Source organism: Salvelinus fontinalis, chromosome 6 (genome assembly GCF_029448725.1).
Source record: "Salvelinus fontinalis isolate EN_2023a chromosome 6, ASM2944872v1, whole genome shotgun sequence".
In the NCBI taxonomy this organism is placed as follows: domain Eukaryota; kingdom Metazoa; phylum Chordata; class Actinopteri; order Salmoniformes; family Salmonidae; genus Salvelinus; species Salvelinus fontinalis.
The window spans coordinates 8976961-8999457 of record NC_074670.1 but is presented as its reverse complement, the minus strand read 5'-3'; the positions used below and the strand labels follow the sequence as shown (position 1 = coordinate 8999457).

At 48.3% G+C, this 22497-nt stretch overlaps 1 protein-coding gene across 1 annotated transcript in view; it reads right to left on the bottom strand.

The window, feature by feature from the left end:
- The window catches only part of LOC129856950 (serine/threonine-protein kinase Nek11-like), a 38833-nt gene that overhangs the window by 9772 nt on the left and 6564 nt on the right, over nt 1-22497 (bottom strand). Inside the window, exon 3 of the mRNA XM_055924745.1 lies at nt 6563-6728. Coding sequence (XP_055780720.1) covers nt 6563-6728 — 166 coding nt within the window. The remainder of the gene's footprint in view (nt 1-6562; nt 6729-22497) is intronic.

The following is a 22497-nucleotide window of genomic DNA, read 5'->3' as shown; positions in this document are numbered from 1 at the left end:
TTTCAGCCCTGCCACAAAAGGACGAGCTGACATCATGTCAGTGATTCTCTCGTTAACACAGGTGTGAATGTTGACAAGGACAATGCTGGAGATCACTCTGTCATGCTGATTGAGTTCAAATAACAGACTGGAAGCTTCAAAAGGAGGGTGGTGCTTGGAATCATTGTTTTCCTCTGTCGACCATGGTTACCTGCAAGGAAACACATGCCGTCATCATTTCTTTGCACAAAAAGGGCTTCACAGGCAAGGATATTGCTGCCAGTAAGATTGCACCTAAATCAACCATTTATCGGATCAATAAGAACTTCAAGGAGAGCGGTTCAATTGTTGTGAAGAAGGCTTCAGGGTGCCCAAGAAAGTCCAGCAAGCGCCAGGACTGTCTCCTAAATTTGATTCAGCTGCGGGATCGGGGTACCACCAGTACAGCTTGCTCAGGAATGGCAGCAGGCAGGTGTGAGTGCATCTGCACGCACAGTGAGGCAAAGACTTTTGGAGGATGGCCTGGTGTCAAGAAGGGCAGTAAAGAAGCCACTTCTCTCCAGGAAAAACATCAGGGACAGACTGATATTCTGCAAAAGGTACAGGGGTTGGACTGCTGAGGACTGGGGTAAAGTAATTTTCTCTGATGAATCCCCTTTCCGATTGTTTGGGGAATCCGGAAAAAAATCTTGTCCGGAGAAGACAAGGTGAGCGCTACCATCAGTCCTGTGTCATGCCAACAGTAAAGCATCCTGAGACCATTCATGTGTGGGGTTGCTTCTCAGCCAAGGGAGTGGGCTCACTCACAATTTTGCCTAAGAACACAGCCATGAATAAAGAATGGTACCAACACATCCTCCGAGAGCAACTTCTCCCAACCATCCAGGAACAGTTTGGTGACGTGACAAACAATGCCTTTTCCAGCATGATGGAGCACCTTGCCATAAGGCAAAAGTGATAACTAAGTGGCTCGGGGAACAAAACATCGATATTTTGGGTCCATGGCCAGGAAACTCCCCAGACCTTAATCCCATTGAGAACTTGTGGTCAATCCTCAAGAGGCAGGTGGACAAACAAAAACCCACAAATTCTGACAAACTCCAAGCATTTATTATGCAAGAATGGGCTGCCATCCGTCAAGATGTGGTCCAGAGGTTAATTTGCAGCATGGCAGGGCGGATTGCAGAGGTCTTGAAAAAGAAGGGTCAAAACAGCAAATATTGACTCTTTGCATCAACTTCATGTAATTGTCAATAAAAGCCTTTGACACTTATGAAATGCTTGTAATTATACTTCAATATTCCATAGTAACATCTGACAAAAATATCTAAAGACACTGAAGCAGCAAACTTTGTGGAAATTAATATTTGTGTCATTCTCAAAACTTTTGGCCACGACTGTATTAATGTTCTGTATTATGTCATGTTTCATCTTTTGTGTGGACCCCAGGACGAGTAGCTGCTGCTTTTGCAACAGCTAATGGGGATCCTAATAAAATACCAAATACCAAATCTAGTAGGAGAAAGACTGGAGGACAGGACCCCTACCTGCTGTAATCTAGTAGGAGAAAGACTGGAGAACAGGACCCCTACCTGCTGTACTCTACTGTAGGAGGAGAAAGACTGGAGGACAGGACCCCTACAGCTGTAATCTAGTAGGAGAAAGACTGGAGGACAGGACCCCTACCTGCTGTACTCTACTGTAGGAGGAGAAAGACTGGAGGACAGGACCCCTACAGCTGTAATCTAGTAGGAGAAAGACTGGAGGACAGGACCCCTACCTGCTGTAATCTAGTAGGAGAAAGACTGGAGAACAGGACCCCTACCTGCTGTACTCTACTGTAGGAGGAGAAAGACTGGAGGACAGGACCCCTACATCTGTAATCTAGTAGGAGAAAGACTGGAGGACAGGACCCCTACAGCTGTAATCTAGTAGGAGAAAGACTGGAGGACTGGACCCCTACCTGTTGTAATCTATACAGCAAACACTTTGACAAGATGAAAAGAAAAATGGAGAGAGAGCGAGAGCGAGAGAAGGGGGGCGGAGAAGGAGGGGGCACAGATCAATCACTTGTTCCATGCTCTGACACTTCAGACATTCCCCCGTGACCTCTCTCTAGCTTGGAACACCTAGAGGGCTACAGTTTGAAGAGAGGTGTGCTGCTCTAGTGTAGGGAACCACAGTGACCATGTAATCATGTTAGCGCTGTATGGAGTGATTCCAAGCCATGGTGTTATATAAGAAAATCACGAAGCCATGCATTATAACATGATAAGTGCATGACAGGATCAAAACAACCATATTCACATGTAGGATCTTAATTTGAGCCCGTTTGCTACAGCAGGAACATAATCCTGCAGCAACAGGAAATGTGAATTATGTGATTATTATTCATGGACATTTTTGTAGGAGTTGATACATTTTTCATAAAGGAAAATCTATGACATTTCAAAGGGGAAATTACAAACTTCAGAAGTATTTTTAAAAACACACTACACATTTTACATTTCCTGGAAAGTTCTCCTGCAACATGGTGATCAAATTAAGATCATACATCTGTGGTCTTCTATAGTCCCATTTTAATGCTGTGATAATGCAGTATTGAATAAGGTGTGTGTAGACAATTCTGTACATTTGAATAACAATGACATGCTATGCTGAAATATACACTGAGTATACCAAACATTAGGAACACCTTCCTAATATTGAGTTGCACCCCTCCCACCCCCCACCAGGCACCTACTACCCCGTTGAAAGACACTTAAATATTTTCTTGCCCATTCACCGCCTGAATTGCACAAATAGACAATCCATGTCTCAATTGTCTCAAAGCTTAACAATTTAACCTGCCTCCTCCCCTTCATCAACACTGATTGAAGTGAATTTAACAAATGACATCAACAAGGGATCTTAACTTTCACCTGGATTCACCTGGTCAGTATGTGTTATGGAAAGAGCAGGTGTTAAGGATTGGACCCTTTTTTCAAATTTCGCCTAAAATGACATACCCAAATCTAACTCCCTGTAGCTCATGACCTGAAGCAAGCACAGTTGACGTCGGAAGGTTACATACACCTTAGCCAAATACATTTAAACTCAGTTTTTCACAATTCCTGACATTTAATCCTAGTAAAAAGTCCCTGTCTTAGGTCAGTTAGGATCACCACTATATTTTAAATATTTGAAATGTCAGAATAATAGTAGAGGGAATTATTTATTTCTGCTTTTATTTCTTTCATCACATTCCCAGTGGGTCAGAAGTTTACATACACTCAATTATTATTTGGTAGCATTGTCTTTAAATTGTTTAACTTGGGTCAAACGTTTCGGGTAGCCTTCCACAAGCTTCCCACAATAAGTTGGGTGAATTTTGTGTAACGGACGTTCTCCTCCTCTTCGTCCGAAGAGGAGGAGTAGGGATTGGACCAAAGCGCAGCGTTGTGATATGACATAATGATATTTATTAAAGTAAAGACGAAACACGAAAATACTTCAACAAACTACAAAACAAATAAACGAACGTAGACAGACCTGAACTAGAGAACTTACATATACACGAAGAACGCATGAACAGGTACAGACTACACAAACGAACGAACAAACGAAACGGTCCCGTGTGGTACACAGACACAAACACGGAAGACAACCACCCACAAACAAACAGTGTGAACAACCTACCTTAATATGGTTCTCAATCAGAGGAAACATAAAACACCTGCCCCTGATTGAGAACCATATCAGGCTAAATGACAATGAACCTAAACATAGAAACATATAACATAGAATGCCCACCCCAACGCACGCCCTGACCAACTAAACACATACAAAAACAAGAGAAAACAGGTCAGGAACGTGACATTTTGGCCCATTCCTCGTGACAGAGCTGGTGTAACTGAGTCAGGATTGTAGGCCTCCTTGCTCGCACATGCTTTTTCAGTTCTGCCCACAATTTTTCTATAGGATTGAGGTCAGGGCTTTGTGATGGCCACTCCAATACTTTGACTTTGTTGTCCTTAAGCCATTTTGCCACAACTTTGGAAGTATGCTTGGTGTCATTGTCCATTTGGAAGACCCATTTGCGACCAAGCTTTAACTTCCTGACTGATGTCTCGAGATGTTGCTTCAATATATCCACATAATTTTCCTTCCTCATGAAGCCATCTATTTTGTGAAGTGCACCAGTCCCTCCTGCAGCAAAGCACCCCCACAACATGATGCTGCCACCCCCGTGCTTCACGGTTGGGATAATGTTCTTCGGCTTGCAAGCCTCCCCCTTTTTCCTTCAAACATAACGATGGTCATTATGGTCAAACAGTTCTATTTTTGTTTCATCAGACCAGAGGACATTTCTCCAAAAAGTACGATCTTTGTCCCCATGTGCAGTTGCAAACCATAGTCTGGATTTTTTATGGCGGTTTTGGAGCAGTGGCTTCTTCCTTGCTGAGCGGCCTTTCAGGTTACGTCGATATAGGACTCGTTTAACTGTGGATATAGATCATTTTGTACCTGTTTCCTCCCGCATCTTCACAAGGTCTTTTGCTGTTGTTCTGGGATTGATTTGCACTTTTCACACCAAAGTGCGTTCATCTCTAGGAGACAGAACGCGTCTCCATCCTGAGCGGTATGACGGCTGCGTGATCCCATGGTGTTTATACTTGCGTACTATTGTTTGTACAGATGAACGTGGTACCTTCAGGTGATTGGAAATTGCTCCCAAGGTTGAACCAGAATTGAGGAGGTCTACAATTATTTTTCTGAGGTCTTGGCTGATTTCTTTTGATTTTCCCATGATGTCAAGCAAAGAGGCACTGAGTTTGAAGGTAGGCCTTGAAATACATTCACAGGTACACCTCCAATTGACTCAAATGGTGTCAATTAGCCTATCAGAACTTCTAAAGCCATGACATAATTTTCTGGAATTTTCCACGCTGTTTAAAGGCACAGTCAACTTAGTGTATGTAAACTTCTGCCCCACTGGAATTGTGATAAAATTAATTATAAGTGAAATAATCTGTCTGTAAACAATTGTTGGAAAAATTACTTGCGTCATGCACAACGTAGATGTCCTAACCGACTTGCCAAAACTATAGTTTGTTAACAAGAAATTTGTGGAGTGGTTGAAAAACAAGTTTTAATGACTCCAACCTAAGTGTATGTAAACATCCGACTTCAATTGTATATGCATATTCTTGATACCATTTGAAAGGAAACACTTTGAAGTTTGTGGAACTGTGAAATGAATGAAGGAGAATATAATTAGATCTGGTAAAAGATAATACAAAGAAAATACATGTTTTTTTGTTTTTTTGTACCATCATCTTTGAAATGCAAGAGAAAGGCCATAATGTATTATTCCAGCCCAGGCGCAATTTAGATTTTTCCACTTAGATGGCAGCAGTGTATGTGCAAAGTTTTAGACGGATCCAATGAACCATTGCATTCTGTTAAAAATGTTGTATCAAGACTGCCCAAATGTGCCTAATTGGTTTATTAATAACTTTTCAAGTTCATAACTGTGCACTCTCCTCAAACAATAGCAAGGTAGCTACTGTAAATTGGTCAGTGCAGTTCGATTAACAAGAATTTAAGCTTTCTGCCAATATCAGATATGTCTATGTCCTGGGAAATGGTCTTGTTACTTACAACCTCATGCTAATCACATTAGCCTACGTTAGCTCAACCGTATCGAGGGGGCCCCACCAATCCTGTAAAGGTTAATGTTTTGTATAGTGTTTGTTGTCTTATTTTCATGAATTACCTTTCAGTGAAACCAAGTTTCTACTTCTAACTTTTCCCATTTTTAAACCTGACTATTAACAGCTGGGGGTAATAGGCTAGCCCTGGTAGACAGCTAGCAACGAACCATAGAAAGATGAAGGCTCTGTGTTGGACTGTTTTTTAAATTTATTTTTAATCTTCTGGAGAGAGTGGGAAAATATAATAATATTGGTAAAACAGCTGTTGGCCATTACTGTATAATACCAGGCTCTGAATATATGAGAAACAACCTGGGGTGAAGTATAGGTTAAGAGACCAAGCTACGCTTTAAACCACCACAGTCAGAACCATAAATCCACTTCACAGGTTTCTGACAGAAAATAACAACTGATAATGCAGTGGCAAGGTACACACGATCCCTGCCCAAGGTCAAACGAGGAAACTGAAAACCGATGGCGGAGAATATTTCCTCACTGCATGGTTGATGCCCTGACCTGATGCCAGTCCAGCTGACAGAGGGAACTCGAGAGTGAATGTGTTATTCAAGGTTGTGGATGAGAATGCAACAGCACAAAAGATTCCAAGAGATCTGGAGACATGCCAGGTTTACAAAACATTAAATTAACAACAGAAATAATTAGAGAATTCATAGAGGTTTCAAAAAAACTCACTAAAATCATTTATGTTCTTTCAGGATCCCGTTCACGATTTGAAATGCCCTCATAAAAAATAAACAGCACTTTATCAACACGTATTTGACTTAGGCCATGATTCAATCAGATCGCCCCTTTTCAGCTATGCACCTTTTAAAGGCAAAGATCTAGGCCTTAAGTGCAAAGAAATGGATATTTGTGGCCAGTCCTACCTCACAGTACTCAGTGATAATGCAGAAGGAGTCTCTATGCAGAAAGCTGCTGTAGAAAGTGATGATGGCTGGGTGGTGGAGCTGGGACAGGAGCTGAGCCTCCTGGGATGCCTGGACCGTCTCGTTAGGATGCAGGTCCCCCAGAGGGATCTCCTTCAGCACCTTACTAGGGATCAAAGGTCAGAGGGCAGAGGAGAGAGAAAGGTCATAGTAAGGGGTTTTTCCAAAATGGGCAACACATGTACGTAGTAGCAAGTTCTTTTTATTTTTTATTTAACCAAGCAAGTCAGTTAAGAACAAATTCTTATTTAAAATGATAGCCTAGGAACAGTGGGTTAAAAACTTCTTATGGCTGAAGGGGCAGTATTGAGTAGCTTGGATGAAAGGTGCCCATTTCAAACGGCCTACTCCTAAGTCATAGTTCCTAATATTTGCATATATTATTAGTATCGGATAGAAAACACTAACGTTTCTAAAACTGTTTGAATTATGTCTGTGAGATTAACAGAACTCATATTGGCAGGCAAAATCCTGAGTTGAAATCAAAACAGGAAGTCAGAAATCTGAGCTTGTCTGTATTCACCAGAGTCCCTTAAGAAATCCAATTGAGTTATGAATGATGTTGCACTGCCTAGGGGTTCCACTAGATGTATCAATAGAAATTCCAACGTGACTTCTATGATGTTGTGGGAGAGAATGAGAGCAGAATCAGTCAGGTGTCCATCAAGCAGCCATTTCCTGAACATGCTTTTTCTTCATGCAAGACACTGACGTTCCATTGCTCACGCAGACAAGAACAAATACTCCGGTTGGAACTTTATCGAAGCTATATGTTAAAAACATGCTAATGATTGATTCAGTACTTAGTTTGAAATGTTTCTTCGACCGGTAATATCACATTTTTAAGTTTTTGTCTATAACACTGACCAGAATTAGCGTTTGGATATGTAAACCAGACGCGCTAACAAAAGAAGGTATTTGGACATAAATAACGGATTTTTTCGAACAAAACAAACATTTATTGTGGACCTGGGATTCCTGGTGTGCTTTCTGATCTAGATCATCAAAGGTAATGGAATATTTATCATGTATTTTATTGTTTATAGTGACGCCATCTTTGCAGTTGTGGTATGCTACTTTTGAGCGCCGTCTCAGATTATATAATTCTTTTTCCGTAAAGTTTTTTTTAAATCTGACATAGCGGTTGCATTAAGGAGAGGTATATATATAATTCAATGTGTATAACTTGTATTATCATCTATATTTATGATGAGTATTTATGTTGAAACGATGGGCTATGCAAAGTCATTTGATGTTTTTGCATTTAGTGAATCTTGTAGCCTCAATGTAAACTCAGATTTTTTGATATAAATATGAATTTAATCAAACAAAACATGCATGTATTGTGTAACATGAAGTCCTATGAGTGTCATCTGATAAATAATCGAAGGTTAGTGATTCATTTTATCTCTATTCTGTTTTTTGTGAAGCTATCTTTAGCTGGGAAAAATGGCTGTGATTATTTTGGTTTTGTGGTGACCTAACATAATCGTTTGTTGTGCTTTCGCTGAAAAGCCTATTTGAAATCGGACACTTTGGTGGGATTAACAACAAGATTACCTTTAAAATGATATAAGACACATGAATGTCTGAGGAATTTTAAATATGAGATTTCTGGTTTTTGAATTTGGCGCCCTGCACTTGGACTGGCTGTTGTCATATCGGTCCCGTTACCGGGACTGCAGCCATAAGAAGTTTTAACTGCCTTGTGCAGGGGCAGAACTACAGGTTATTATCTTGTCAGCTCGGGAATCTAGCAACCTTTCGGTTACTGGCCCAACGCTCTAACCACTAGGCTACCTGCCGCCCATATATCCATATAGAGTATTAGGGAGTGCAAATGTGAAAAGCTGGCAATAGACGTAAGTTGACCACCGTACCCCAATTATCATTCTGGACAGGGACAGGGAACGTCATTCAGACAGATCATTTAAAATGTATGTTTTCTCCAGTCCCCTGTCTGGTCCTGGGTACACACACACATGTGCGCATGCACGTAAAAACACACACGCACGCACACACACAGAGGCTGTCATTAGCCTGCTACTAATTGTGTAGGCCCTGAGATGTAATTGCCAACAGGACAGGATGTCTGGGTCTTTGGTCATTACAGAGGGACAGGACAGGAAGTCTGGGTCTTTGGTCATTACAGAGGGACAGGACAGGATGTCTGGGTCTTTGGTCATTACAGAGGGACAGGACAGGAAGTCTGGGTCTTTGGTCATTACAGAGGGACAGGACAGGATGTCTGGGTCTTTGGTCATTACAGAGGGACAGGACAGGAAGTCTGGGTCTTTGGTCATTACAGAGGGACAGGACAGGATGTCTGGGTCTTTGGTCATTACAGAGGGACAGGACAGGATGTCTGGGTCTTTGGTCATTACAGAGGGACAGGACAGGAAGTCTGGGTCTTTGGTCATTACAGAGGGACAGGACAGGATGTCTGGGTCTTTGGTCATTACAGAGGGACAGGACAGGATGTCTGGGTCTTTGGTCATTACAGAGGGACAGGACAGGATGTCTGGGTCTTTGATCAGTACAGAGGGACAGGACAGGATGTCTGGGTCTTTGGTCATTACAGAGGGACAGGACAGGATGTCTGGGTCTTTGGTCATTACAGAGGGACAGGACAGGATGTCTGGGTCTTTGGTCAGTACAGAGGGACAGGACAGGATGTCTGGGTCTTTGGTCATTACAGAGGGACAGGACAGGAAGTCTGGGTCTTTGGTCATTACAGAGGGACAGGACAGGATGTCTGGGTCTTTGATCAGTACAGAGGGACAGGACAGGATGTCTGGGTCTTTGGTCATTACAGAGGGACAGGACAGGATGTCTGGGTCTTTGGTCAGTACAGAGGGACAGGACAGTATGTCTGGGTCTTTGGTCATTACAGAGGGACAGGACAGTATGTCTGGGTCTTTGGTCATTACAGAGGGACAGGACAGGATGTCTGGGTCTTTGGTCAGTACAGAGGGACAGGACAGTATGTCTGGGTCTTTGGTCATTACAGAGGGACAGGACAGTATGTCTGGGTCTTTGGTCAGTACAGAGGGACAGGACAGTAATCTGGAGTTGTGTTGAGCTGTGTTTGAAGGACAGGGGAGGGACCCTGTGGGAAGGACTCAGCACAAGGGAAGGATGCCATTGTTGTTATTCTCCTAACTGGACACATTAGCCTGTTGTCCAAGATTGTCCTTCAAGTGGAAAAACATCCACCTCACAGTGGTGGGTCCATGTCATCTTGCTGCAGGAATTAACAAATGTAAAACAAGTTCCATGTACTTCTCATCAAAACCCCCAAAAAGGAACAACAAAAATAAATCTTTTCTCAAACATTGAAAGTGTGGTAAATAAAACCTGCACTGTGGGAAAAAATGCCATCATCCCCTCATAGAAACATTTGCATCAAGTGTCTTTGGACATTTCAAAAACTACTCTTATTAATTTAACCTAGTCTTGCCGGTCATATGACCTAAAAAAAAAAAATACAGTTTTGTAGCAGATTAACAATAATCCTTTTCACATTGCGGGTTTGCTTGAATCCCAGCATAGGTCTGTACTCAAATCCAGGGGGATACATGGTAATGAGGCTGAGACTCGGAGAGCAGCTGTTTTTTCAAGTGTTCTCCTCCTCTCCTCCTCTCTACCTCTCCTCCTCTCCTCCTCTCTACCTCTCTGCCTCTCCTCCTTTCCTCCTCTCTACCGCTCCTCCTCTCTACCTCTCCTCCCCCTCTTCCTTTCCTCCCCCTCTACCTCTCCTCCTCTCCTCCTCTCTACCTCTCCTCCTCTCTACCGCTCCTCCTCTCTACCTCTCCTCCTCTCTACCTCTCCTCCCCCTCTACCTCTCCTCCTTTCTACCTCTCCTCCCCTCTACCTTTCCTCCCCCTCTACCTCTCCTTCTCTCTACCTCTCCTCCTCTCTACCTCTCCTCCTCTCTACCGCTCCTCCTCTCTACCTCTCCTCCTTTCTACCTCTCCTCCTCTCTACCTCTCCTCCTCTATACCTCTCCTCCCCCTCTACCTCTCCTCCTCTCTACCTCTCCTCCTCTCTACCTCTCCTCCTCTCTACCTCTCCTCCTCTCTACCGCTCCTCCTCTCTACCTCTCCTCCCCCTCTACCTTTCCTCCCCCTCTACCTTTCCTCCCCCTCTACCTCTCCTCCTCTCTACCTCTCCTCCTTTCTACCTCTCCTCCTCTCTACCTCTCCTCCTCTCTACCTCTCCTCCTCTCTACCTCTCCTCCTCTCTACCTCTCCTTCCCCTCTTCCTCTCCTCCTCTCTTCCTCTCCTCCTCTCTACCTCTCCTCCTCTCTACCTATCCCCCTCTCCTCCTCTCCTCCTCTCTACCTCTCCTCCCCCTCTACCTTTCCTCCTCTCTTCCTCTCCTCCTCTCTACCTCTCCTCCTCTCTACCTATCCCCCTCTCCTCCTCTCCTCCTCTCTACCTCTCCCCCTCTCTACCTCTCCTCCTCTCTACCTCTCCTCCCCCTCTACCTCTCCTCCTCTCAACCTCTCCTGCTCTCCTCCTCTCTACCTCTTCTCCTCTCTACCGCTCCTCCTCTCTACCTCTCCTCCTCTCCTGCTCTCCTCCTCTCTACCTCTCCTCCTCTCCTCCTTCTCTCCTTCCATACCTTTAATGAGCTCATCAGGAACCACCCAGAGAAAGGACTGATCTGTTGCAGCACAAAGAGCCTCTGGCTAAATTGGTTCTCAGGTCATTGATGTGAAGTCTACGTTCTCATTTAGTCTCTCTCTATTCAGCTTCCTACTTCACTTTCTCTCACCTTCTGCAAAGGTTAGGCAGCGGAAACGCAATGTCCTAAATGACATTCTGCTATTCTGCTCTGAGACTGAGGTCTCCTTTGGCTTCTGACATGATTAACCAAAACACATGGCCCTAACTATGACACATGTTGGGTTGGGTTGGCATCCAGGGTTAGTGTGGTTGGTGACATGTGTTACATCTGGTGTTGCGTCTTCTCAGCTCTCTTCACAGGTTCCCGGTGGCAGCTGGCAAGACATTTAAGACCTAACTTCCACTTTCTTCCTTCCTGCCGGAAAACATATTTTACACCCTCTTCTGTTGGCTCTCTGCAATGAGTCCTGGTCAAGCTTGGCTGTGTCTGATAGTCAGTCAGATATTTCCAACACTGTCTAAGACCGCTGTTGGTGGAGATTTCCAACACTGTCTGAGACTGCTGTTGGTGGAGATTTCCAACACTGTCTAAGACTGCTGTTTGTGGAGATTTCCAACACTGTCTAAGACCGCTGTTTGTGGAGATTTCCAACACTGTCTAAGACCGCTGTTTGTGGAGATTTCCAACACTGTCTAAGACCGCTGTTTGTGGAGATTTCCAACACTGTCTAAGACTGCTGTTTGTGGAGATTTCCAACACTGTCTAAGACCGCTGTTTGTGGAGATTTCCAACACTATCTAAGACTGCTGTTTGTGGAGATTTCCAACACTGTCTAAGACTGCTGTTTGTGGAGATTTCCAACACTGTCTAAGACCGCTGTTTGTGGAGATTTCCAACACTGTCTAAGACTGCTGTTGGTGGAGATTTCCAACACTGTCTAAGACCGCTGTTTGTGGAGATTTCCAACACTGACTAAGACTGCTGTTTGTGGAGATTTCCAACACTGTCTAAGACTGCTGTTTGTGGAGATTTCCAACACTGTCTGAGACCGCTGTTTGTGGAGATTTCCAACACTGTCTAAGACTGCTGTTGGTGGAGATTTCCAACACTGTCTAAGACCGCTGTTGGTGGAGATTTCCAACACTGTCTAAGACTGCTGTTGGTGGAGATTTCCAACACTGTCTAAGACCGCTGTTTGTGGAGATTTCCAACACTGACTAAGACTGCTGTTTGTGGAGATTTCCAACACTGTCTAAGACTGCTGTTTGTGGAGATTTCCAACACTGTCTGAGACCGCTGTTTGTGGAGATTTCCAACACTGTCTAAGACTGCTGTTGGTGGAGATTTCCAACACTGTCTAAGACCGCTGTTGGTGGAGATTTCCAACACTGTCTAAGACTGCTGTTGGTGGAGATTTCCAACACTGTCTAAGACTGCTGTTTGTGGAGATTTCCAACACTGTCTAAGACCGCTGTTTGTGGAGATTTCCAACACTGTCTAAGACCGCTGTTTGTGGAGATTTCCAACACTGTCTAAGACCGCTGTTTGTGGAGATTTCCAACACTGTCTAAGACTGCTGTTTGTGGAGATTTCCAACACTGTCTAAGACCGCTGTTTGTGGAGATTTCCAACACTATCTAAGACTGCTGTTTGTGGAGATTTCCAACACTGTCTAAGACTGCTGTTTGTGGAGATTTCCAACACTGTCTAAGACTGCTGTTTGTGGAGATTTCCAACACTGTCTAAGACCGCTGTTTGTGGAGATTTCCAACACTGTCTAAGACTGCTGTTGGTGGAGATTTCCAACACTGTCTAAGACCGCTGTTTGTGGAGATTTCCAACACTGACTAAGACTGCTGTTTGTGGAGATTTCCAACACTGTCTAAGACTGCTGTTTGTGGAGATTTCCAACACTGTCTGAGACCGCTGTTTGTGGAGATTTCCAACACTGTCTAAGACTGCTGTTGGTGGAGATTTCCAACACTGTCTAAGACTGCTGTTTGTGGAGATTTCCAACACTGTCTAAGACTGCTGTTGGTGGAGATGTCCAACACTGTCTAAGACCGCTGTTTGTGGAGATTTCCAACACTGTCTAAGACTGCTGTTTGTGGAGATTTCCAACACTGTCTAAGACTGCTGTTGGTGGAGATGTCCAACACTGTCTAAGACTGCTGTTGGTGGAGATTTCCAACACTGTCTAAGACTGCTGTTGGTGGAGATGTCCAACACTGTCTAAGACTGCTGGTTACGGAGATGTTGGTGGAACATTGTGATAAATGGGTCGTTCAAAATCACCCTCCATATACTGTGCTTCATTGGATATCATGCCATCACCTTTCCCATGTTCTCATACATACAGTATGTACAGTATGATAGGATAAATGGTTTGCAGTTTAGTGGCCTTGTCCTTGGTGGTAGAGATTGACGTAGAGCAGGGTTTCTTAAACTATGGGCCTGGGCCCAAAGTGGGTCACGAGTTATCAGAATGCGTCTATAATCACACACTATTTCATCTTAATTTGGGTCGTTGGAGGACGATTTGGGTCACGGGAGAACGGTCCATTTCTTATTTGGATCTTGAGCTGAAAAAGTTTAAGAACCCCTGACGTAGAGGACCAGAGAATGGCACCGAAGGGCTCACATCTGTTGGTGTGACATGGAGCCCCTAGGATAGATGGCTCCTTCTAGCCAGAGGCAGGCTGACAGGGGCACCGGTCAAGGGCACATCGGTTATGTAACAAACAAACAGCTGACTTTACCATGCCTTTACCATGTCTTTACTATGCCTTTACCATGCCTTTACCATGTCTTTACCATGCCTTTACCATGCCTTTACCATGTCTTTACTATGCCTTTACCATGCCTTTACCATGTCTTTACTATGCCTTTACCATGCCTTTACCATGTCTTTACTATGCCTTTACCATGCCTTTACCATGCCTTTACCATGTCTTTACTATGCCTTTACCATGCCTTTACCATGTCTTTACTATGCCTTTACCATGCCTTTACCATGTCTTTACTATGCCTTTACCATGCCTTTACCATGTCTTTACCATGCCTTTACCATGTCTTTACCATGCCTTTACCATGCCTTTACCATGCCTTTACCATGCCTTTACCATGCCTTTACCATGCCTTTACCATACCTTTACTATGCCTTTACCATGCCTTTACCATGCCTTAACCATGCCTTTACCATGCCTTTACCGTGCCTTTACCATGCCTTTACCATGTCTTTACCATGCCTTTACCATGCCTTTACCATGCCTTTACCATACCTTTACTATGCCTTTACCATGCCTTTACCATGCCTTTACCATGCCTTTACCATGTCTTTACCATACCTTTACTATGCCTTTACTATGCCTTCACCATGCCTTTACCATGCCTTTACCATGCCTTTACCATGTCTTTACTATGCCTTTACCATGCCTTTACCATGTCTTTACTATGCCTTTACCATGCCTTTACCATGCCTTTACTATGCCTTTACCATGCCTTTACCATGCCTTTACCATGTCTTTACTATGCCTTTACCATGCCTTTACCATGTCTTTACTATGCCTTCACCATGCCTTTACCATGTCTTTACTATGCCTTTACCATGCCTTTACCATGTCTTTACCATGCCTTTACCATGCCTTTACCATGCCTTTACCATACCTTTACTATGCCTTTACCATGCCTTTACCATGCCTTAACCATGCCTTTACCATGCCTTTACCATGCCTTTACCATGTCTTTACCATGCCTTTACTATGCCTTTACCATGCCTTTACTATGCCTTTACCATGCCTTTACCATGCCTTTACCATGCCTTTACCATGCCTTTACCATGCCTTTACCATGCCCTTACCATACCTTTACTATGCCTTTACCATGCCTTTACCATGCCTTTACAATGCCTTAACCATGCCTTTACCATGCCTTTACCATGCCTTTATCATGTCTTTACCATGCCTTTACACATCTACACATTTAGCATATTATGTCACAGAAGGTAATTGAGCAGAAATATAAATACGATTGGCGAATTAAAAAATAACTGAGAGTATGGATTTAGTATATAAAAATGTGTCTTTGTGACTCAGTGCTTTGTGTTTTGCTTTTTGTTTTATGCAATTGCTCTGTCTCCCTCATATTATCACATTGCAGCGGAGGGCATTCAGAATTCAGATAAAGTCCTCCATTCAATCTCATAGGACAGAGGTTATCGCATGCGGCATGACCATCACATCAATCATTGAGCCGGTCCTGCAGGGAATAACTTAGAACGTAGCGTGTCCAGATTCTCTTATTGTCTCTGTTTGTTGGATCACATTGGGATAATCCTGGAACAGTGGGGAGGGAAGCCACATTACGGTACACACACACACACACACACACACACACACACACACGCCATGCACACGCACGCACACCATGCACACTCACACACTTTCATCCTGGGGAATAAACCATTGGTAGCATTCCTATGCTCCTCCTAGCCACATCACTAGCTGATAAGTAACAAGGTAATGACAGTCTTAAAAACAAGATGAGAAATCACTAGATTTACAGGTATATGTTGAAAATGTTGTCTATCTCACTGTTAACATGAAGAATAAACCCCAACAGATGTACATGTCCTGATGGATTCCAGAAGTTGAAATTACAATATGGACTGGGACAGGGGAGAGGGGAGAGGGGAGAGGGGAGAGGGGAGAAGGGAGAGGGGAGAGGGGAAAGGGGAAAGGGGCGAGGGGAGAGGCGAGAGGTGAGAGGGGAGAGGAGCGAGGGGAGAGGGGAAAGAGCGGAGAGGGGCGAGGGGAAAGGGGAGCGGGGCGAGGGGAGAGGGGAGAGGCGAGGGGAGAGAGGCGAGAGGCGAGAGGGGAGAGGAGCGAGGAGCGAGGGGGGAGGGGAACGAGCAGAGAGGGGCGAGGGGCGAGGGGAGAGGGGCGAGGGGAGAGGGGAGAGGGGAAAGGGGAAAGGGGCGAGGGGAGAGGCGAGGGGAGAGAGGTGAGAGGGGAGAGGAGCGAGGGGAGAGGGGAAAGAGCGGAGAGGGGCGAGGGGAAAGGGGAGAGGGGCGAGGGGAGAGGGGCGAGGGGAGAGGCGAGGGGAGAGAAGCGAGAGGTGAGAGGGGAGAGGAGCGAGGGGAGAGGGGAAAGAGCGGAGAGGGGCGAGGGGAGAGGGGAGAGGGGAGATGGGAGAGGAGCGAGAGGTGAGAGGGGAGATGGGAGAGGAGCGAGAGGGGAAAGGGGAGAGGGGAAAGAGGCGAGGGGAGAGAGGCGAGAGGTGAGAGGGGAGAGGAGCGAGAGGTGAGAGGGGAGAGAGGTGAGAGGGGAGAGAGGTGAGAGAGGCGAGAGGCGAGAGGTGAGAGGGGCATGGGGAGAGGGGCGAGGGGAAAGGGGCGAGGGGAGAGAGGCGAGAGGTGAGAGGGAAGAGGAGCGAGGGGAGAGGAGAGAGGGGAGCGGGGAGAGAGCGGAGAGGGGAGAGGGGAGAGGGACGAGGGAAGAGGGGCGAGGGGAGAGGGGAGGGGGGAAAGGGGAGAGGGGAGAAGGGAAAGGGGAGAGAGGCGAGGGGAGAGGGGAGAGGGGAAAGAGGCGAAGGGAGAGAGGCAAGAGGTGAGAGGGGAGAGAGGTGAGAGGGGAGAGAGGTGAGAGGGGAGAGAGGCGAGGGGAGAGAGGTGAGAGGAGCTAGAGGTGAGAGGGGAGAGGGGAGAGGGGAGAGGGGAGAGGTGAGAGGGGAGAGGAGCGAGAGGTGAGAGGGGAGAGGCAAGGGGAGAGAGGTGAGAGGAGCGAGAGGTGAGAGGGGAGAGAGGCGAGGGGAGAGAGGTGAGAGGAGCTAGAGGTGAGAGGGGAGAGAGGTGAGAGGTGAGAGGGGAGAGGGGAGAGGGGAGAGGGGAGAGGTGAGAGGGGAGAGGGGAGAGGGGAGAGGGGAGAGGTGAGAGGGGAGAGGGGAGAGGGGAGAGGGGAGAGGTGAGAGGGGAGAGGGGAGAGGGGAGAGGGGAGAGGTGAGAGGGGAGAGGAGCGAGAGGTGAGAGGGGAGAGAGGCGAGGGGAGAGAGGTGAGAGGAGCTAGAGGTGAGAGGGGAGAGAGGAGAGGGGAGAGGGCAGAGGTGAGAGGGGAGAGGAGCGAGAGGTGAGAGGGGAGAGGCAAGGGGAGAGAGGTGAGAGGAGCGAGAGGTGAGAGGGGAGAGAGGCGAGGGGAGAGAGGTGAGAGGCGAGAGGTGAGAGGGGAGAGAGGCGAGGGGAGAGAGGTGAGAGGAGCGAGAGGTGAGAGGGAAGAGAGGTGAGAGGCGAGAGGTGAGAGGGGAGAGGAGCGAGAGGTGAGAGGGGAGAGAGGCGAGAGTCGAGGGGAGAGGGGAGAGAGGTGAGAGGGGAGAGAGGTGAGAGGAGCGAGAGGTGAGAGGGGAGAGAGGTGAGAGGAGCGAGAGGTGAGAGGGGAGAGAGGTGAGAGGAGCGAGAGGTGAGAGGGGAGAGGAGCGAGAGGTGAGAGGGGAGAGAGGCGAGGGGAGAGAGGTGAGAGGAGCTAGAGGTGAGAGGGGAGAGGGGAGAGGGGAGAGGGGAGAGGGGAGAGGGGAGAGGTGAGAGGGGAGAGGAGCGAGAGGTGAGAGGGGAGAGAGGCGAGGGGAGAGAGGTGAGAGGCGAGAGGTGAGAGGGGAGAGAGGCGAGGGGAGAGAGGTGAGAGGAGCGAGAGGTGAGAGGGGAGAGAGGTGAGAGGGGAGAGAGGTGAGAGGGGAGAGGAGCGAGAGGTGAGAGGGGAGAGAGGCGAGAGTCGAGGGGAGAGAGGTGAGAGGAGCGAGAGGTGAGAGGGGAGAGAGGTGAGAGGGGAGAGAGGTGAGAGGAGCGAGAGGTGAGAGGGGAGAGAGGTGAGAGGAGCGAGAGGTGAGAGGGGAGAGAGGTGAGAGGAGCGAGAGGTGAGAGGGGAGAGAGGTGAGAGGAGCGAGAGGTGAGAGGGGAGAGAGGTGAGAGGAGCGAGAGGTGAGAGGGGAGAGGAGCGAGAGGTGAGAGGGGAGAGAGGTGAGAGGAGCGAGAGGTGAGAGGGGAGAGAGGCAAGAGGAGAGAGGTGAGAGGAGCGAGAGGGGAGAGAGGTGAGAGGAGCAAGATGTGAGAGGGGAGAGGAGAGAGGAGAGAGAGGTGAGAGGGGAGAGAGGGGAAGGGAGAGAGGTGAGGGGTGAGAGGCGAGCGAGTCGAGGGGAGAGGAGCGAGAGGGGAGAGGGAAGAGAGGCGAGGGGAGAGGGGTGAGAGGCGAGAGAGGCGAGAGAGGCGAGGGGAGAGGGGAGAGAGGGGAGAGGAGCGAGAGGTGAGAGGGGAGAGAGGCGAGATGAGAGGAGAGAGGGGTGAGAGGGGAGAGTGTTGAGGGGAGAGTGTTGAGGGGAGAGTGTTGAGGGAAGAGGGAGGAGGGGAGAGGGGTGAGGGGTGAGAGGGGAGAGGAGCGAGAGGTGAGAGGTGAGAGAGTCGAGGGGAGAGGGGTGAGGGGTGAGAGGGGAGAGTGTTGAGGGGAGAGTGTTGAGGGGAGAGGGAGGAGGGGAGAGGGGTGAGGGGTGAGAGGGGCGAGGAGCGAGAGGTGAGAGGTGAGAGGCGAGAGGTGAGAGGGGAGAGAGGCGAGGGGAGAGAGGTGAGAGGAGCTAGAGTTGAGAGGGGAGAGGGGAGAGGGGAGAGGTGAGAGGGGAGAGGAGCGAGAGGTGAGAGGGGAGAGGCAAGGGGAGAGAGGTGAGAGGAGCGAGAGGTGAGAGGGGAGAGAGGCGAGGGGAGAGAGGTGAGAGGCGAGAGGTGAGAGGGGAGAGAGGCGAGGGGAGAGAGGTGAGAGGAGCGAGAGGTGAGAGGGGAGAGAGGTGAGAGGGGAGAGAGGTGAGAGGGGAGAGAGGTGAGAGGGGAGAGAGGCGAGAGTCGAGGGGAGAGGAGCGAGAGGTGAGAGGGGAGAGAGGCGAGAGTCGAGGGGAGAGGAGCGAGAGGTGAGAGGGGAGAGAGGTGAGAGGAGCGAGAAGTGAGAGGGGAGAGAGGTGAGAGGAGCGAGAGGTGAGAGGGGAGAGAGGTGAGAGGAGCGAGAGGTGAGAGGGGAGAGGAGCGAGAGGTGAGAGGGGAGAGAGGCGAGGGGAGAGAGGGGAGAGAGGTGAGAGGAGCGAGAGGTGAGAGGGGAGAGAGGTGAGAGGAGCGAGAGGTGAGAGGGGAGAGAGGTGAGAGGAGCGAGAGGTGAGAGGGGAGAGAGGTGAGAGGAGCGAGAGGTGAGAGGGGAGAGAGGTGAGAGGAGCGAGAGGTGAGAGGGGAGAGGAGCGAGAGGTGAGAGGGGAGAGAGGTGAGAGGAGCGAGAGGTGAGAGGGGAGAGAGGCAAGAGGAGAGAGGGGAGAGGAGCGAGAGGGGAGAGAGGTGAGAGGAGCAAGATGTGAGAGGGGAGAGGAGAGAGGAGAGAGAGGTGAGAGGGGAGAGAGGGGAAGGGAGAGAGGTGAGGGGTGAGAGGCGAGCAAGTCGAGGGGAGAGGAGCGAGAGGGGAGAGGGAAGAGAGGCGAGGGGAGAGGGGTGAGAGGCGAGAGAGGCGAGAGAGGCGAGGGGAGAGGGGAGAGAGGGGAGAGGAGCGAGAGGTGAGAGGGGAGAGAGGCGAGGGGAGAGGAGAGAGGGGTGAGAGGGGAGAGTGTTGAGGGGAGAGTGTTGAGGGGAGAGTGTTGAGGGAAGAGGGAGGAGGGGAGAGGGGTGAGGGGTGAGAGGGGAGAGGAGCGAGAGGTGAGAGGTGAGAGAGTCGAGGGGAGAGGGGTGAGGGGTGAGAGGGGAGAGTGTTGAGGGGAGAGTGTTGAGGGGAGAGGGAGGAGGGGAGAGGGGTGAGGGGTGAGAGGGGCGAGGAGCGAGAGGTGAGAGGTGAGAGGCGAGAGGTGAGAGGGGAGAGAGGCGAGGGGAGAGGGGTGAGAGGCGAGAGTGTTGAGGGGAGAGGGAGGAGGGGAGAGGGGTGAGGGGTGCGAGGGGAGAGGGGAGAGAGGTGAGCGGAGAGGAGCGAGAGGTGAGAGGTGAGAGAGTCGAGGGGAGAGGGGTGAGAGGGGAGAGTGTTGAGGGGAGAGGGAGGAGGGGAGAGGGGTGAGGGGTGAGAGGGGAAAGGAACGAGAGGCGAGAGGCGAGAGGTGAGAGAGTCGAGGGGAGAGGGGTGAGAGGCGAGAGTGTTGAGGGGAGAGGGAGGAGGGGAGAGGTGAGAGAGGCGAAGGGGGAGGGGGAGGTGAGATGGGCGAGTGAGGGGAGAGGGGAGAGGGGAGAGAGGGGAGAGAGGGGAGAGAGGGGAGAGGGGAGAGGTGAGATGGGCGAGAGAGGGGAGAGGGGAGAGAGGGAGAGAGGAGAGAGGGGAGTGAGGGAAATAAAGAGAAAGAAAGACATATGGCACCAATGGAATGAGGGAAGGAGGAAAAGAGAGTGAAAAGAGAGTGAGAGTGAGTTAGAGGATTGATGATGGATGGATGGATGAATGGATAAATAGGGAGGGAGGGAGGGATGGCTGAATGAATAGGGAGGGAGGGAGGGATGAATAGGGAGGGAGGAATGGAGGGATGAATGAATAGGGAGGGAGGGAGGGATGAATAGGGAGGGAGGGATAGAGGGATGAATGAATAGGGAGGGAGGGAGGGATGAATAGGGAGGGAGAGAGAGAGGGGGTAGGGATGAATAGGGAGGGAGGGAGGGAGGGAGGGAGGGAGGGAGGGAGGGAGGGAGGGAGGGAGGGAGGGAGGGAGGGAGGGAGGTGAGATAACCAATCTGGCTTAAAGAGGTTGAGAGGTTTCCTAAATCTGACAGAGGTATGGGGTCTGGAGACTGAGAGGAGTGGAGAAGGTGTGTGTGTGCGTGTTTGCGTGTGCGTGTGTATGTGTATATACAGTTTATGTAAGGATGTGTGTGTTATGATGTGAGTGTGTGTGTAATGATCTGTATGTATATATGCAGTATATATAATGATCTGTATGTGTATATACTGTATATATAATGATGTGTGTAATGATCTGTATGTGTATATACAGTATATATAATGATCTGTATGTGTATATACAGTATATGTAATGATATGTATGTGTATATATAATGATCTGTATGTGTATATACAGTATATGTAATGATGTGTGTGTAATTACATTTACATTTACATTTAAGTCATTTAGCAGACGCTCTTATCCAGAGCGACTTACAAGTTGGTGCATTCCCCTTATGATATCCAGTGGAACAGCCACTTTACAAAAGTGCATCTAAATATTTTAAGGGGGGGGGGGTGTCAGAAGGATTACTTTATCCTATCCTAGGTATTCCTTAAAGAGGTGGGGTTTCAGGTGTCTCAGGAAGGTGGTGATTGACTCCGCTGTCCTGGCGTCGTGAGGGAGTTTGTTCCACCATTGGGGTGCCAGAGCAGCGAACAGTTTTGACTGGGCTGAGCGGGAACTGTACTTCCTCAGAGGTAGGGAGGCGAGCAGGCCAGAGGTGGATGAACGCAGTGCCCTTGTTTGGGTGTAGGGCCTGATCAGAGCCTGAAGGTACTGAGGTGCCATTCCCCTCACAGCTCCGTAGGCAAGCACCATGGTCTTGTAGCGGATGCGAGCTTCAACTGGAAGCCAGTGGAGAGAGCGGAGGAGCGGGGTGACGTGAGAGAACTTGGGAAGGTTGAACACCAGACGGGCTGCGGCGTTCTGGATGAGTTGTAGGGGTTTAATGGCACAGGCAGGGAGCCCAGCCAACAGCGAGTTGCAGTAATCCAGACGGGAGATGACAAGTGCCTGGATTAGGACCTGCGCCGCTTCCTGTGTGAGGCAGGGTCGTACTCTGCGGATGTTGTAGAGCATGAACCTACAGGAACGGGCCACCGCCTTGATGTTAGTTGAGAACGACAGGGTGTTGTCCAGGATCACGCCAAGGTTCTTAGCGCTCTGGGAGGAGGACACAATGGAGTTGTCAACCGTGATGGCGAGATCATGGAACGGGCAGTCCTTCCCCGGGAGGAAGAGCAGCTCCGTCTTGCCGAGGTTCAGCTTGAGGTGGTGATCCGTCATCCACACTGATATGTCTGTATATACACTGTATATATGTAATGATGTGTGTGTGAGTGTAATGATCTGTATGTGTATATACAGTATATATAATGATCTGTATGTGTATATACAGTATATATAATGATCTGTATGTGTATACACAGTATATATAATGATGTGTATGTGTATACACAGTATATATAATGTGTGTGTAATGATCTGTATGTGTATATACAGTATATATAATGATCTGTATGTGTATATACAGTATATA